The 19149-nt window shown below is 30.8% G+C and overlaps 1 protein-coding gene across 1 annotated transcript; it reads left to right on the top strand.

Annotated features, from left to right (window-relative positions):
• Nucleotides 1-18505: 18505 nt before the first annotated feature.
• Nucleotides 18506-18976, top strand: Smp_117170 (putative innexin; the record flags this gene model as incomplete). The annotated part of the gene is made up of 1 exon (XM_018790165.1): nt 18506-18976. One exon carries the CDS (start codon nt 18506-18508, stop codon nt 18974-18976), a length of 471 nt encoding a protein of 156 aa, XP_018655535.1.
• Between the last annotated feature and the right edge of the window lie 173 nt (nt 18977-19149).

The raw sequence follows: 19149 nt of genomic DNA, 5'->3' as shown, positions 1-19149 counted from the left end.
GAAAGCTCCACGACCAAACCATCTAGCTCAAAGAACAAAACTCCATCAAAATTACCCACCTGAGCTACAAATATTCTCCACCATATCAATTTATTGTTCAATGCAAAATCACAGAGTGCTATCATAAAATATAAAAATCATACATTAAATACATGATCTGCTCATCTTCCATCAGTGGCTTTTACATACCTCATGATTCTTTTAATTCTGTTATCATTACAGTTATTTTCTGTTTATACTCCTGTTCCCTTCAGTTTGATCTTTTCAGTCATCTGCTGCCAACGATTCTACTTCTGATTAGTGTTACACACTACTTATATCTGTCAACATAAGTAGCATACACTACAGTTGTATACCTACAGTAAATAGTTCCTAGGTAAAAAGTTCCTAGTTTCAGATTGCGTGTGGGATCGTGGACGAGGACCACTGAGGATTCCAGTGATAAGACGAAACGCACTTCAGTTCTTCCAGGTTTTCAACGGTTGACTAACATTGGTCGGTTCATGATTTCAAAGAAATTTAGCAATCTACACAACTTTTTACTAAGGAAAATGGTTTGATAAAATACAAAATTAGGTTGACGAAGTTCTGTAGAAATTTGTTTACATTATAGGTTTCATTTGTCACAGACTGATTTTCCTTGGTATATCAGTGGGGGCACTGAAGGGTTCTTCTCACCCCGGTATAGGATCTCTCGGTAGTGTACAGTAACGAACTCACCAGGGTTTTAACCCATAACATTCAAGATTACCGGAACCATAATGAATTTCTGTCAAAAAAGGTTTACATAAAACGAGATCTAATCAAATCACATATAATTTTATATTACTGTCAATGAAATCCCATTCTTCAGTGTTTCAGTCTACAATATCAAAGCAGATTTTAACTGAGACTTTTTCATCATAAATCGCCTTGAAATAATTCACCAGTTGTCATAAAACTGATTACATAAAAAGGAAACTTTAAATAATAAAACTGTAAAATAAACGACGTAGTTGATTATTTTAAGTTTGATCTTATTCAGGTTCTGCGTTAATCTCTCTGTCTGTCTGTATGTGCGTGTGTGTGTGAAATGTCCGTAAAGTAGATTTTCAGAGTGGATTACAGTTATCCAATATATATGCATATTTATAACTGAATGAGAAAAACAGCCGAATTAACTTATATACTAAACTTGAAAACAACAGATTTTAAATACACTAACTTAAGTGAACTTGATCATTATAAGATAGAGGTTAAAATGATAGTGAACTCAAGGAAATAAGCGTGCTCACTTCATGCATAAATACCAACCTGTAAGCATACAGTGATATAGCCACCATGTATATAATATTTGATGATTATTTCTTTTCAGAAGGGGCTTTGTGGAGATTTCAGTATTTTCAAAAGTGGAAAAATCATGAAAACCGATGATGCTAGACCAGCATGGAAAACCTGGAAGCACTGGACGGTCGTTTCTTCCTATTATGGGACTCCTCAGCAGCGCGCATCCACGATCCCACCTCGCGAGATTCGAACCCAGTTATGTGCTCTGGCGCGAGACTGGTAGGTCCTGAGTGACTGTTTCGAATCCTGAAGTCAGTGCATTAGATTTTCTTGGGGGTTGTGGGTGCACATTGCTGAAGAGTTCCATTCTAGTCACAAAAAATCTGTTCAGTGCTTTCTGGCCTATCGCCCTTCCCTTACTGATGTCAGTTTTTGTGGACAACTACAACATTGACTTTGTCGTTTCATCGTTGTAATTTTATTTTGTGACTGTCAACGTGTATCGTTTATTTTTCAGCCAAAAATTACTCATATATATATATATATATATATATATATATATATATAGTTTTCAACAAGGTTTTCACATCCAAAGGCTATTTACAATTCTTTTGGGAATTGTAACCCAACACTGTAAGATTTCATCGATGTTATTTGAAATGCTTGATCAGAACGACTGACATAGTATGGACATATTGTGTGACATATCAACCAATAAACAACTAAATACCGATGTACTTATATTCATCCTAATATATGTGACATATAAACTTGTTTGGCACTTATCAATTTTAATATGGAATCTAACTGATATAGTGTGATATAATTTTTTTGAGTTCGACAATCTCTTTTGTTATACATCAAGTCTACTATTATAGATTGACTCCAGCTTATGAATCATTAAAAGCTATAGGGGACAGGACATTTGCATCGTCCTGGTAAAAGACACTTCAAAGATCAAACCCAAGATGTCTTGCGCGTGAACGTTTAACTTATAGACTATTGAGCCTGAATCCAACGGTGCTTATATTTAACTTCAACAGATTCGCGATACAACTCAAATAACTTCTACCGCCGGAAGTGGATGTTATTCCTGAAGTTCTACCCAGAAGCCATGACTAGTGAAGTTCGTCGGTGTCGGATAAGAGACAGTTATCAACCTCATGCATTAGAAGATAATCACCGAATACATAAAGTTAACTGAACTTAGATGTGTACACCTTTGGATAACGGCTCATTGGGCTTAAGGCTAATGGGCTAATATGAGAGTAGAAGGTCTTCAGTTCAATCCCTTCGAAATAGTGCTTGTTTATTGCTAAGCAATCCCTAGTTTTCAATAATTGTCTAAGACATATGTCTGATGGAAAAAAATAGAACTGTCATCGGAAATCACTTTATTGAAAAATAATGAGCAGGTTGCAAACAGTTATAGCTGTTACACAGTTTCACGAACTAAAACAGGTCAACTAAACAATAAATGATTTAAATGAAGTGGTTGAAATGTCAGTCAAATTAAAATTGAATTCAATGAACTAAAATCTGTCTACAGACATAACTTTCACAATTTCAATGAAGTGTAACCAAATACATTCTATGTAATATAATGATCTAGAATATTATTTACTCTCTTTGTCTTAAGTATTATCTAAGTTATATTATTTACTGTCTAATCTTTGTATTCATATATACAAGTATTCCATATGCTCACTAGTGACTGGCTTCAAGAGATATTTCCTGGAGTTCTAATGAGAAGTAGTGACCAGTGGAGTTCAACCAGGTCTGTTGTGAGATAGTAACTCACTGAAGACAATGGTGGATGTGTCGCTTAATATCGTGGATTAGTTGAAGTTAGACATTAACACCGTCGGACGCCAACTCAGTGGCCCAGTAATTAAGCGCTCGCGCGCGAGACTGATAGGTCCTGAGTTTGAATCTCACAAGGAGGGATCATGGGTGCTCACTGCTGAGGAGTCCCACAATAGAATGAGACGGCCGTCCAGTGCTTCCAGGTTTTCCATGGTGATCTAGCTTCAACTGACTCATGATCTCAACTATTAAAATATTCCATACGTAATGAAACTCTTTTACAGGATGTAATATTCTTCTACATAAAACTATAATTATACTGATATTCAAAAATTTACATTTAATACCATGAAATAATTATTTATTCAACTCTTCTTATTTCTCTTTGTGTCTGTCGTTTTTGTAGTGTATGTTTGTTCACATTATATGTATGTACTCCTATCTGTTGTATTTTACTGGTACCAATTCTTCAATTGGCATAAACCTAATGTAACAAGGATTTACAGTAAAGTATATAGATTTATCTTCTAGAAAATTATTCTAGGTAGACTTATGAGGAAGTCAGAAAAAAATGCCTAAGTAAACTTGAATGATGTATATTTATACTGGAGTTTCTTATGTGGAACTATATCATTTCTTTTTCATACTGTTTTGATATCGATGAGAATAAACAACATAGTGTCCATACATACAAATTAGATCGAAAAAAGGTAATGATTATGGAGTAATCAACTAATTACTAATGATTAGTTGGTTGTTGCCTTATATTTCTGAAGTAGTTACTATTACTGTTAGTAGCAATAGTAAGTTATCAGATGATTGTTCCAAAGAAATTTAAATGTAATACATAAAGGGCGAAAAGCAAATGATAGAAAGAAATGGAACTTATCAAAATGAAAGAGGGGTATGAAATGAAAGATATAGGACAAAAAGCCGTCTATAGATTTTGCTGTAGTTGTAAACGATAATTTTAAAATATTAAAAATACCCATCATTCGTAGAATGCATTTACTAAACAAAATTTATAAATGAGTCACTTATGATAATGCATAATGATGACATTGGAAACTTTAAATTCTACGCAACTCCAGTGAAAATGGTCAATACATTCCTATAATCTAATTTATACAATCTATTTTACTAAAAAATTCTTATAATTTACTTTGTGCCTACTATTAATAATAAAGATTTAAGTTATCTCATTGTTGAGATTCAGGACTGAATTGTGATCAATATTCATTTAGATTTAATGGTCCTGTGCTGATTGTTTTGATATAGTTGTGATGCCACAAGATATACAGAATAAATGGATAATTGGTAACAATGGAGTCCAAGTCTTGTGTTTTGTCTTATTTGGGTTCTATCAGCTAAGTGCACCTAAATCCTGGTATTAATGTTCAAATCAGGACTTGAACTCAATATACTAACATATTGGCTCAGTGAACAACACTCGGCAGTTGAAGTGAAAAGTACTGGATTTGTGCCCTAATGTGAACATCATTAATAAAATACAGGCACATTAGGCTGAGTCTCAAATGGGATGAAATATCAGTCTTGGGTTTCAGCACCAATCACGATCTACCTGTTTTAAGCATTAAATACTTGTTACAAAATTAAAATCAGAGACTTATCCTCATATTCATAAAGTGTAAATAATGACATAAAATTCAACAATAATATAACGTTTTTATCTGTAGAATAATTTGATTATTAACAATCAAAAGGAAGCACACAAAGCTTTGATAACACAATACAGACATATAAGGAGGAATTTATGTTGATAAAAACAGTATATATATGGTCTTGAACCGGAACGTACGTAAGGGGAAAGTAGGTTCTACGTTGTCGTTCCAATTTCTGCATGTAGTCATGGTATTTTATATTTTAGTGGGTTCATTTCTTACTCATCGACAAGACAATAACCAGTAAACATATTAAGTCACTTTTAAGATCCTTCCTGAGTATTTCCATGTGTGTTACAATAGAAATCATTTAAATACAAACTAATCAACTTCATTGTTGAAATCATGAGTCAATTGAAGCTAGACCACCATGGAAAACCTAGAAGCACTGGACGAACAAAAAACCTTATAATAATCAACTTCATTTTTAAGAACAGTGATAAATATGTCGTGGAATATTCCTAACTCTGTATGGAAATTTTAATAGTGTTGTATTCTCTAAACACTATGATTAGTTCAGGAAGCTTTCATTATCTGTCCTAACAATATTATCAACACATACTCCATAAAAAATTCAGCCCAAGCAGGTTAGCTGTTAATTTGAAATAACAACAGTTGATTTGCTTACATTAAAATTGTCTATCTATCTATAGGTAGCCTAAACTACTGTTTTGTTAAAATATTTTTATAATTAAATTTTTAGGGAAAAAATCCCACTTTATTTTTTTGTCATATTTAGAATCTTCTTTATTTTCTATTTAACGGTTTTATTTTATAGCTTTACTGATTAACACGTTTTATTACACACGTGATTTACTCTACTTTGTTTCTAAGCCTACCTACTGGGGATTATGCATATGATTAGAAAATTTGGGATAGCATAGGGAGAAATGGTTAAATCAGTTGATGGTAATAGTAATGATAACGATAATAATAATAGTTAACATATAATCAACATCATCTTTCCTTTGTCTTCCCACCCCCAATATTTGACCAAGAACTAGTTCAAGGTTAGAAATTCACTTGCATCACAGTAACATTGTTTTGGTGCGTGAAACAATCTGTGTAGATATATTGATGTACGTCAGAAATAAGATAATTTATATTCGGAAAGAAATTCGAAATGAATGTATTCATTTATTATTATTATTACTATTGTTAGTTTTTTTATGTAAGTCATAAAAATTATTTATCGGTGTTGTACAGATTTTCTAGCTTCATTTTTTTAATGGTACAAAACTACTCAGCTCAAAGAATGAAACTTCACCAAAATCATTCGTCTGAGCTACAACTCTTTTCCATTGTAATGCCTGGCATTATGCCAAGCTTGTATAGGTTATTCTACGTGAATCTTTGTGATAGTAAACGACACCAATCGTCAACGAAAGAAGTGATTGCTAACCTCAATATATTTTAGACCTTATTGAATAGAAGATATAGACATAACAGCTAATTTTTGATAGGGAAGAACTAATACCAGGTAGACTTGTAGTGGTTGGTACATGTTGAGCACATATAGGTTATTCTAGCTTCCGGACAGACAAATCTATCCATTCTTCTCAAGCCACAATTCGACCTTATCAATTATTCCTTCATTAACCTTGAATGTGATCGTATGTGTGTACATTTCTTATCTTACTCATCACATGTTTGTACCTTATTTTTGTCTGAATATAAATATTGAGTCACACTCGGTCAAATCGAGTTAGCTCACTCGTCTTCTCCACTGTGCGTCATTTTGTTTCGTTTTGTTTCGCTTTCTCTACTTTGCTTTTCTGATTGCCTATCCGAACAAACGAGTGTATGAAATATACGTATTCAAAATTCATTCTCATATTTGGCTTATTTTATTCCATTCATCTCTAAGTTGAATTAAGTTGATAAAAATATACGAGTATTGGCGGCATGTATATTTCAATAACAATCAGCATACGATTTTTACGGAGACAGATACAGCATCACTAAACCAACATCTTGAAAAATTATAGATTCAAGTGTGTATACATTTATGTAATCATAATTCTTTATCACTAAATACAGTCAATTAATGAAATTAACAATTCAAGAACGTACTCTCAGTCTTATCTTTTTGAGTCAAATTTATGACAGTATTATTTTAAAATAATGATAGTAATTAATTATTATCACATGGATCTTCCCCTTTTTTTTGAAAAAAATCTAATCAAGGGTTAATTGAAGTGATTTTTCACTTTCTAAGAAAAATTAATTTATCCAAGTAGTTTATACGGACCATTTTAACTCTTCAAGAATTGACAGTGATGTTAATAATAATAATAATAATAATGATTCTTTAGTTAACTTGTTACAATGTTTGATTATTTTGGAAAAAGAAAGATTGCTTTTTGTTGCTATGCTGGTTAGAATTGTTATTTGTTTTTTTTCTAGTTGTTTAGTTGACAAAAAAAGATGTAGAGTAAAACTGCCCGATTTTTTTTCTAATTACTTGTTGTTTCTTTATGAAAGATTTGTTTATACGAATGACTAGATAAATGAGTTACAGGTTAGTTTTATTGTCCAATTTATGGACTAGATTGCAAAAGAGGGATGGAGAACAATAATAAGCGAAAGAAAATGGAGGAGGGTGTGTGTAGGAGAGGAAAAGGGGGGACGCGGGAAAACAGATATATCTGAGAGCATACTCTGTGTGTGAGATAGATATAAACTTCTAAGTAACTAGGGGAAAATGTTGTTTTTTAAAAGTGTAATACTTATTACCATTATTCCATGTTTAATTTTGATGTTAAATATTTGACAACTAGACCCTTGTGTCTTTCAAATATATAAGGCACCCCATAATTTGTACGTGTGTGTATTACATTACAGTCTCCCCCTTTAGCTTGATTTGAAAACATTGTACCTCTACTATTTAAGTCAGTAGTGTTGATTATGACGTAATAATACATAATAGATGCTATGTGACTAAATAGTATGAGACCAATACAAGATTTTACTGATTATTTTTCGAATATTTTCTTACAAGTAATAAAACGACAATGTATGCTACGTATATCATTGAGTGAAAGAAATAGATTGGTAGTTTTCGAACAAATAATCGTCAACAACGTTGTCAGAAATCAAATGTTTCCACTTAAGTTGATAATAACCAACCTTTCTGATTTTCCTGATATTTAAGAATTAGGTGTTGGTTTATTTTTCGAATAATTTGAATCAACCACTAATTTGAAGCATGAAGTATATCACTTACTCTTTTGCTTTAGGTAGTCTTTAATTTACCCCGAGGCATATATATATATATATTATAATAATAATAATTATTATTATTACTGACCTCATACAGGTCAGTTATCTTTTCTAAACTTTCAGAAATAATATTTTTATATTCAACCATGAATTAATTATTATTATTATCATTATGTGTTTACTGTAAGGAATCCGTTTTACAGAATCAACAGTTACATTGAACTTGTTATGTAAACATTCTTCTAAACAAAATCTTAAGGATAAATTGGTTAGTTTAGATGAATTTCCCCTGGGTAATCACATAACAGTAAACAAATATGAATTGAAGTGTAAAATTTATAGGGAATTCAGTTTTATTTTTCAGATTTGTAAACAAATCGAAAAGAAAATTACTGATACAGCGAGATATTTAATATAAGGCTAAGGTTGGAGTTAAAGAATAGGAAATCCAAAGTGGTATTTGTCACCTTTTACTAAGATGTACCGGTAATCTTAAGGAATTTGATGCTTCCCAGCGGGTTTAATCCCATATCACGTAAATTAATGGTCGGAGACGTTGCCACTGAACTATATGGCTGGCGAATTTCGTTCTGAAGAGTTGAGAAGTGTTTACAATCGAGTGATCATTGAGTAGTGATACATCTCAATTTTATCTAATTCTCTTATGATAATAAAATTTTGTCTATCGAGCTGAAGTATGACTACTGGTTTAAATGACTGGATATTGCGTGCTGCAACTAACGCGTGTCAAACAGCATTCGTGGTTTGGCGTCGAGTAAATCTAACCGATCATCTTACATTTCAACATGATGCACGCGATATGGAATCACTTAGACTAATGGCTATATCTCATCTTGATCGATAGAATTCGATTTGCACCAAGACGGACTTGATACACATGACTGCTTCCCAACTCTTCATTCTCTGATTAACTAACATAACTGAGAATCACTGTAAACTCGCTAAACACTTAACATGAGAATGAAGAATTCTAATCCTTTTGATGACAGCTTAGCAATATGCATATAATGGATCGAACTCAGATGTGATGAAATTTCTTGGTGAGCAAGAAAATTATTACAAAAGTAAATAAAACAATCAAACGGAGCTTGAAAACGAAAACTGTCTTTTCATAGTTAATCATTAGTTTTCAAATCAATCTTAGTAATAATAGTTTCAGTTTAAACGAGAAACAACTGCAGTGACATTGAAAAATTGAATATTGAAATCATTGAAAAGGACATCGCATTTAAACGAACTATACGTTGTATTCTCTAGCAGATACCTGATCTGAGGATGTGTCAAAGATAAACCACTGTTCTGAGTCCCTTCAGAGTGTATCTACCGATTTTTTCGCTATTATGAACCATGGTTTTTTCTGCCGCATATAATGTGCTATTTCCAAGCTCATAATTGAACACTGTCCAGAATTTTTTTGCTAACACAACATCCAAATCAGTTAATCATTCTACTGTTAAATAGTTCAGATCATCTACTATCAGTCAGAATCTTTATTTAAAGTTATTTAGAAAATCACCCAAACTGATTCCAAGAGAATATGAATAAAGACTTTTTAATGGATGAAAGGAAATTTTTCTTGAATGTAAGAAGACCGGTTGTTGAATTATTTAAATAAAATTACTTTAAACAAAAACAATCAACCAATGAAGTTATTTCATAGTAAAATCTTCAAAAAAGCGGAACATTAATATAGCTCGTTATAATATACGACAACAATATCCTAGTTAGTGGAAATGTATAAATTCTTTAATGATCAGTAACATTGTGAAAGTTGATTCTTCTGTAGTGAACAAGAACACTGGTGAGGACAATCAAATGTATTTAAGCACAAATTACAGATTATCTCACTAAATTCTGATAAACATACAGTCAACAGTTAATTTCCAAAATAACAATCAGTTGTCTCAATCTTGACTGTTCCTTATGCAAATATCAGTCCGACTTCTCTGATTTGATTGTTCATGCATTTTCGTACCGATTGCGCTTCATTTCTGTTCTTTTCTTATCGATCTTCTGCCAAAAATACATTCCATGTCTGACCACCACTATATACTACTTATGAGGATATAAGTAGACCACATTACATTTCCATAGAAACTGGTCATATATATTTAATGCCGGAAAACTAGAAATCTATATTCAGAGTAACATTTTAATCTTCTATTAATGTATGTTCTAGTCTAATACAACTTCATAGAGAAATTGTAAGACTCTAAAAAAAACTCAACTATTTTAAATATTTTTTGATAAAATCATATTGTCTTTTAAGGATAGATACTAAAAATAGATGCTTGCCTAGTTTATTCTTTTCATCACAGACACACAAGCGTCTTTTCTTCTCATACACACACACACATACATACTTTCATCCAACTTCTATTTTCACCTAAACCAAAAAAAAATTGATTGACATTTTGGCCATTTCCATTGAAAAATAAATTGCCCAGATTCATTTCATTAATTTATTCAACTAAGTATCTAACTAACCAACTAACTAACTAACTAGGTAGGTAAGTAAGTATGTATGACCTTAATGACAAAAAGAAACGTTTCAGTTTTTTTTCACATTCAATTATTATATTATACGTTTATTTGTGTATTGATATTTTTCTCTTCCATTTTTTTTTATTTCTCAACCCTGTTTTTGTTAATTTACCAGGTAAGAAAAAAATGCTACGAAGGTTTAACTTTGATTACATTCTAAGGTTTCCTAACTTTATATATATATATATATATATATTCACCTATTCAGTTACTCATCCATACAATCAATCAGATAACACAGGGATTTTACCAACTAACTAACTAACTCAGTTATTCACTCACTAAATAATAAAGAAAAGTTAGACAAAAATCTCTTCTAATGAAGTTTTCGTCGAAATTTCTACACGAATTTCTCATTATTCTCTATTGTTTGACCTCATTACAACCTTGATTATTATTATTATTATTATTCTATTATCATCACCATCGTGAGAACCACAAATAATACAGGTAATAATAATACTTATTATTATTATCAGTAATAATAGTATTGTGCTGACTAAGGCTGAATAGATCGTTTAGATAAAGAATAAATATGACCTCGTCTTCATCTTTTCTTTTTTTTCTATCGAACAAATTGATGGGAACATTAAATATATTTTCAATATTTCAGTATTGGTCACTGTTTTTGCTTCAAGCAAGACATTCCTTTTGGAAATATGAATATATATATATATAATGCATAAATTGAATAGACTAGCATTCAACTCTAAATTTTATTGAAATGGGAAATGAAATTGAAACAGTTCAATGAATGAATAAATAAATATTTATAATTTTATTAGGTAAAGATCTAAATAGAAATCCAATTAAGGTTAAATTATAGGCGTTAAATATATAGTTCAAGAAAATGGGAATATAGGTTACTTAAAGGTGTATGAGGTTATATATCTATATCAATCTAATTTATTCACAATACAGAATAATTTTAGAATGAAGAAAAACTTTAGGCAAACTCCTAGCATCAAGTTGATGACTAAATCGCTGAAAAATTCCCATCATATTAAAACACAATTAATATGAACGAAGAATATTCTTTTCAATAATTTCTTATCAAGTTCTACAATTATAAACCCAAATTAATAATCCATAAAAAAGTTTTGACCAAGTTTAAGACAGAGCACATCATTTAAGAAACGATAACATGCGAATCAAGGAGTGTTGTTTGTCATATAAAATCAAATCGTTAATATTGGAGCTGAATAATAGGAAGTGTTAACATGAATCAGTTTATAAATGAAACAAAATCGTAAGATAAATGATCAGAATATATATAGTTGACATAGATTGAGATAGAACAATGGTATTTTCATAGTTGAAATCATGGGTCAATCGAAGTTAGACCACCATGAAAAACCTGGAAGCACCGGACGGCCGTTTCGTCCTATTATTGGACTCCTCAGCAGTGGGAAGCAGTGACCAGTGGAGTTCAAACCACGTCTGTTGTTGAGATATCAACTCACTGTAGACAATTGGTGAACGGTTGCTCGAGCTTCGTGGATCAGTTGAAGTTAGAAATTAACACCGTTGGATGACGGCCGGCTCAGCGGTCTATCGGTTAAGTGCTCTGGAGCGAGACCGGTAGGTCCTGGGTTCGAATCTCGCGAGTGTGGGATCGTGGATGTGCACTGCTGAGGAGTCCCATAATAGGACGAAACGGCCGTCCAATGGATCCAGGTTTTAGATAGTGGTCTAACTTCAATTGACCCATGATTTCAACTATGAAAATACTGAAATCTCCACAAAACCCCTTGTGATCTATAACAGTGGTATTACAAATCAAAAATTACGTAATATGTAGAATAATATGAATTAGGTCAGATATAGTAAATAAGGGTGGATGCTGAATAAATTTTTCTAAAAGGTTAGCAAGTGTAATAAGTGTAATATCACAAACAACACTCCTTGATTCACATGTTACAGTTTCTTAAATGATGTACTCTGCCTTATACTTGGCCAAATTTTTTTTATGGATTATTAATTTGGGTTTATAATTGTAGAACCTGATGAGAAATTATTGAAAAGAATAATATATATATATATATATTACACTTTGACTAAATTCGTTTCTAATGCAACTCATTTAAATGCATAACTTTCCGTTAATATTATTTATATAAAGATCATTGATACTATCCGAATTTCCGTCAGTTGATGATAAACAACGTAAGAACTAACACATATATGCATAAATTTATTTTCCTATATAATATCAACCGAGTGAGATGAAATTACCGAGGTAAATGTTAAGTTGGTAAAAATTGTAATAAGATTAGTGGTAATAGAAAAGATGAGCAGGGGGGGAAACAAACAATATGAGTCGTGAAGGAGAAATGAATTGGTGGGACAAAAAGTATGAAGGAATTTTAAAATTCAAGATTTAAAGGAAGACGAAGAGACATGTCACTGAATGTCGTTAACCGTTTGCCGGCTATTATTGTGCGGACCATAACAAATTAGCTTGTAATTACCAATACAACTCCCTTCGATAGTCAGTGTCTTTATGAATTGATGACATATTCTAACCCTGCCAACTTACTGATATACAAGTAAACATTGAGTGTTGGGGATTATCCGAGCCTATAATATACTAATTGGAAGTCGATTGTTTAAACCATTAAGCTACTGTATCATGCACAATATGTATAATGATATTAATAACTGAAAACATAGTGTAATTCAAGTGCATTCGGTTTTGTTTTTACTTTACAATAACTAACAAACAATTTGTTGTATCAGTTTTTACCCAATCACTTTACTTATACATAAATTTTACATAATGTATATTGTGTATTGGTTTTTCCGTTTTCTGGCTACTCTTCCATATAATCTTATAAATGTGATTGTTGTATTTTTAACCGAATCCATTATACTATGCTGTTAATCGTGAAAGTTGTGGTCTTATTAACATCAGTTTTGTATATTCTTCTAATGGCTAACATTAATACATCATGATCACTAAATTAAAAGCTGTTATTCACAAATCAAATTAATCAGTGAAAAATTCATATGGAAATGAAAATAAGTGTCAGATAAGAAAGAATAGTAGTTAATCACTGTTTCGAAGCAATTTTATATATTTGAAATAAGAAAGGACAAATATTGTAACAAAATAACATGAATTCATTTAGTTCGAGGATTCTCCTCAGTTATTTACAACCTAGAACCGAAGTATTAATCATTAAAAAGAAATAAGCTTACATACTTTATGTCAGAACTGTCTAAAATAAACTGAGTTAAAATGTGGAGACAGAATAATCTTAAGTGGCCATAATACAGAAGAATTAGAATTGTTCAAACGTTCACTTACTTATCGGTTAAATATTTGAATATTTTAGAAGAGTATGAAGACAGAAGAAAGATTATGTCATATAGACTAATTCAGTAAAGTTCAGAAGTAACTATTAAGATACTAGAATTTTGATTAAATTTTATAGAAAAATAAAGACAATGTCTTACGTAATAATCTCACAGAAATTAAGTCACCAGAGTAAAAAAAGATGTCTAATTGTTACTTTTTGGATACATAAATTCTGTTTAAATTGTTTTATTGGAACAGCATCGGCAAAGCGTAACAGTTTTCGATTCCTTTGTTTGTTAACTACTTTGAAAAATTACACAACATATCTACTGTTAATCAAATTTATAAAAGTTGTATGAAATATTTTATATTTATTTTTTTCAGCATAGTTACTAGTTAAATACTTAGAATTCATGAATTTCTCATAGTTTCTATGGACAATTCCTAGTTATACTTAAGCATACATGAATAGGGCGGGCATTATTATTTTTTATCGTTTAAAGGATTAAAATGGGAAATAACTGAAATCTATTAAAAAGGTTGTGATTAACTGCAATAACGATTCAAGATTCAAATTTACTATTCATAAAAAAACAATATCATTTTTACTCTTTGATTATTGATTTATTGAGTCTAAATTATGATAACATTTTATCCACTTTTCAACAGTTTGATGAAAGAGAAAAGGTGATCAAGTCATTGTTTCGTTGTTACCAAGCGAGTCCTATTAATAATTATATTTTGTGATTACAATCGATTAAAGGATTCTTGTAACACAAAAAAGGATCTACGCAAACCAGATAGACCGGACAACTAATAAAGGAATCCCCCGCTCACAGTTCAATAGAGAATTAATAAATTCTGAAAAACTTGGAAAAAATTGCAAACAACCGAAATTGTAATGGAACACTTTGTTTATGTAATGACAGCTATGACCTTAGGACTTAAAAAAAATGACAAGCTAAAGGCGAAATTAACCAATCAGATAACACAAAGAGAGGTCAATGAGATGGTGTAGATTGGAAAAGGCTATCAAGGACTTTCTTGTATTATCAATTAATTGAGAGGTAGAAAAATAGGTCATTTGAGACTTTATCAATACTGATATCAATCTCGCTCAAAGATTGTATCCAATATATTATCCTTTTAAAGTACTAAATCCTAAGTCTCATCTAAATAAAGAAAATAATATGATGTTCACTCTAAAAAAACCCAATACTACTGAAGCTAACACTTACTGATTCCTAACCTGTGTCGCATAGATATGGTGATATATGCACCCAAGAACATTAACTAGTTAGAAGCAGTTTCTCAGACCCTGATGCTGTGATCCATAACAAAAATCCTGAGACTTAGTGAAAAATGATACTCTACCTCTTTCAGTGTATCGAACAATGTAGTGAACCAGAACACAGGTGGGGAAGACCAATTTATTATTTAATCAACAATCACATGGTGCTTTAGTAAAGTGCGAAAATCACGCATCAAATACATCAATTGCACATCTTTCTGTTGTCCTTTACATCCCTCATGATTCTTCCAATTCTATTTTAATTCTAATTCCTTTCTATTCTCTTCAGTTCAATGTCCTCAATCTTCTTTTGACAAGCATCACACTTCTGATTGGTGTTACTTACTACTGATGTCTGTTGACATGAGTAACATACACCACAGTATCATTATTTATTGTCTCATTCAGATATTTTTTCACTTTGCTGTTAAATCAATATCCTAGTCTACCAAATCTGACATTATTTCGATAATAAATTATGTTTGGACTATCTGATCTGGTTCTTTATGATTTTTTTTTATACACGATTAGCATTGGTCTGTGATATCTAACCTGTTTTATAACTGTTATTAAGACTGATTAACAATTCACATTGTGTACTTGAGCTTTAGCAAAATAAGTAAATTCAGGTATTTGGGATTTGTAATTAAGTTTACTTAGTAGTCAGTTGGTTATCGTATAGTGTTCATATTTGACAGTTTCTTCTATCTACACTTTGACAATGCGTATACACTAATAAATATTGATTGCAAAAAAACAATATGAAATTATTCATTTAGTATTGTTTGTTTGAATCGCACAAGCAAGTGGCTATCAAGACTCAGTGGCCGAGTGGATAACGCGATGGCGTTTGAAGCGAAAGTTACTGGGTTTGAGTCCCAGAGTGAACATCAACTCTGAGATGTATGTACATCCAGCTAACGAGTCCCAAATAGAACGAAACGCGATTCCTGGATTCCACTGCTAGTCACTATCCATCTTTGCTTAATATGAAATTATGTTAAGTTATAAATTTTCAAAAATAAATTTATTCAACCAGAACTGAGATTATTATTATTATCGCCATCATCATTAATACCGTTCAACGTTCACTTAATATAAAACAGTCACTATCAATGTCGGAGAATAATTCCGCTCCATTTTATGTCTATATGACAATACAATTCACTTTCTATATCTATCCTTACTTTTAAATCTACTTATATAAAGTTTAATTTATTATTATTTGTTATTAAATAAAATGATATTACTATCTCTATAATCGGTTTCAATGCCTATAGAGTAGTTACTAAGTTGAAAATAAGCTATTGAATAATAATTTTGTTTTTAAGGGGAATTTTACTATATCCCTATTAAAGTCTATAGGATTTCTTTTCTCTTCTTTTTTTTTGTTTAACATTTTGTAAGAGAAATAATAATAATAAAAAAATAACTGAAAGTAAACGGATAAACTAAACGTAGCAAATACTCTATAATCCATATAGCAACAAACATAAGTTGTAGTGAAAACACACACACATACAAATACTTTACTCAAAATAACCGTTTATACTATGAGAAAATTACTTGGTTGTTATGTGTTTTTCTTTATTGGTGTTTTATGAATAAATTTTTGTTGTTGAACTTTTCCAATACTTTAACTTTAAAAATTATAATCCTTAAAAAAAACATTGTTTTTTGTTTTTCTTATTGTTTTACTGATAGAAAAGAGAGGTTTTTGCTGTTGATTTCTCCATTTTTTTCACATTTTATGTTGACGAAAAAAAGAGGGAATATTTTAATTTAAACATTAATCTGTTTTGGAGAATATAATCGTCAATCTAAGCTGCAGTCGAAAGTAGAGTAGAGAATATTTAAAATCTAATTTCTCAATATTTACTCAATAAAATACTTGATCTTTTTGGTAATGTGTATTAACATATTAGGATCAAGACATTATGTTTTATGTGATCAGTGTGTTAATGATTTTCTGTTGAATATTGATTGATCTCTGAATGATAACCACTGACATAGCTATTTAGCCCATAAAGCTGGTCGAATTCCATCAAGTTGGAATGTGGCTATTGGTCTAAATGACTTAACATCATCTACGCTAAGTTTTTTGATGCCGGGCGGTTGATGGATGTCAGTGAGAAGCTATGTATTTGAGGGCTGAGAGCTATACATTAAATTGATCACAGACGGTATGTGGTGGTACAAATAATCTAGCAGGATCAGTAAAAATGAACGACTAGGGTCGATATTTTACGATGCGCATCAGTTCTCTCAAGGCAGCAGTGACCTCTTATTAACATCTATCATTTTACACAAAACCTAGTTTTAGGGATTTCTGTTAATAGCCTACAACCATATTGGGATAAGGATGAGATCTAGTAAGCAGTCCTATACAATTCTTTCTGATTTTTAACTTAGATTTTGATAAGTTCCAGTCTTCGTTTTATAAATCAAAAAATTGAAATAAGTGATTTTATAGTTTCAAATCTCGACATTAAACCCCAACATTTTAGGAATAACTTCATGACAATATAGATATTTTAAGCTACTCTTATTTACACTTACAAATTAATGTTCATTTGAATAGAAGATTCGAGAACTGAATAATATCTGTAGAGGATTGATTCCTCTATATCTGACTCCAATAAATAAATAATATCCCGCTAACTGAATATTTAATGCAGGCTAAATCTCCTAGTAGAATTACGGGTTTACTCGAGATTATTCAAAAGCCTGAACACCAGTTATAGAGATAGTTTATTGCTGAAGTTTGGTAAAAATCCGCAAGCGTTCAGATAGCAAGCACACAGGAAAAACAAGTGAGTGAATATTTGTGTGTGTGTGTGTGTGTTAAAAATCCATATATATATTTATGAGTGTTAATGGTTGTGGGTAAATTATTGATTGTCTTTGTTTACAATCAATAAGAGAACAGATTGCAGATTGATGTGCAGACATATGCGCTCAAGCAGAATCATACATAAATTTACAAGGTGGATTAAATGTCTAAATTACAGAGAACACACAAATAATACAGTAGTTGAATAGGCTTGCTACATATTCATGACTCTATCACTTAAATATTTTTTTCTATGTTAACAAAAGTTTGAATTATATGCTTATTATTAATTTCTATCTTTTTTTGTGTGTGTGTTTCTATCCCAACAACAATTAAAAAACATTATTTTTTTTAGATATACTCTACAATGTGTCCTTCCATTGAATATGTTCTTAGAAAAAATCTATATATTTCTATGGTTTTGGCATTGTTTAGTTGGTATAATTACATTGAGTAGTTTTATTATTTGGTTTTATCGTATGGGATCATCAAAATGTCGTATAAAATTTATAAGAAAATATTTAAAAATTATGTCAGTTATGCGTGATACAGATAAAGCGGCAACTAGTAAATTTGTTGAAAATTATTTACGTCCAGATGGTGTATTTTTAATACGTTTAATATCAATAAATGTTGGTGATTTAATGGCTGGTGATTTAACTTGTGAATTATGGCATATTTATCGACATAAACGTTTACATGAAACTATGGAAGAACAAAAATATCTTGATGCATTTAATAATAATACACCAGGAGATTATTTAATTAATAATAATAATAATAACAATAATAATAATAATGGTTCCAATTATATTGGTGAAACAAATGATTTAATATTAGCTGGTACAACTATACCATCTTCAAGATATTCAAATAAAAATCATTCACCAACTGCACCACCTAATCAAAATACAATAATTAATACAACTTCAAATATTACAATACCTGGAACAAATATTAATAATACAATAAATCATAGTTCCAGTAATAATGATGATAGTATTGTTTAAATGTATTCATTTAATTATATATATATATATACTTTAATTGACAATCAATAATTTATAAAATGATGATTATTTATTACATATATAAATTTGTATATGCACATTAACAATTATCGATTGTTCATCCATCTATCTATCTATCTACCTATATATATATATATATAGCCATTCTCTTA

The sequence above is a fragment of the Schistosoma mansoni genome, chromosome W, assembly GCF_000237925.1.
Source record: "Schistosoma mansoni strain Puerto Rico chromosome W, complete genome".
Lineage (NCBI taxonomy): Eukaryota > Metazoa > Platyhelminthes > Trematoda > Strigeidida > Schistosomatidae > Schistosoma > Schistosoma mansoni.
This window is presented reverse-complemented; position numbering and strand designations above follow the sequence as displayed.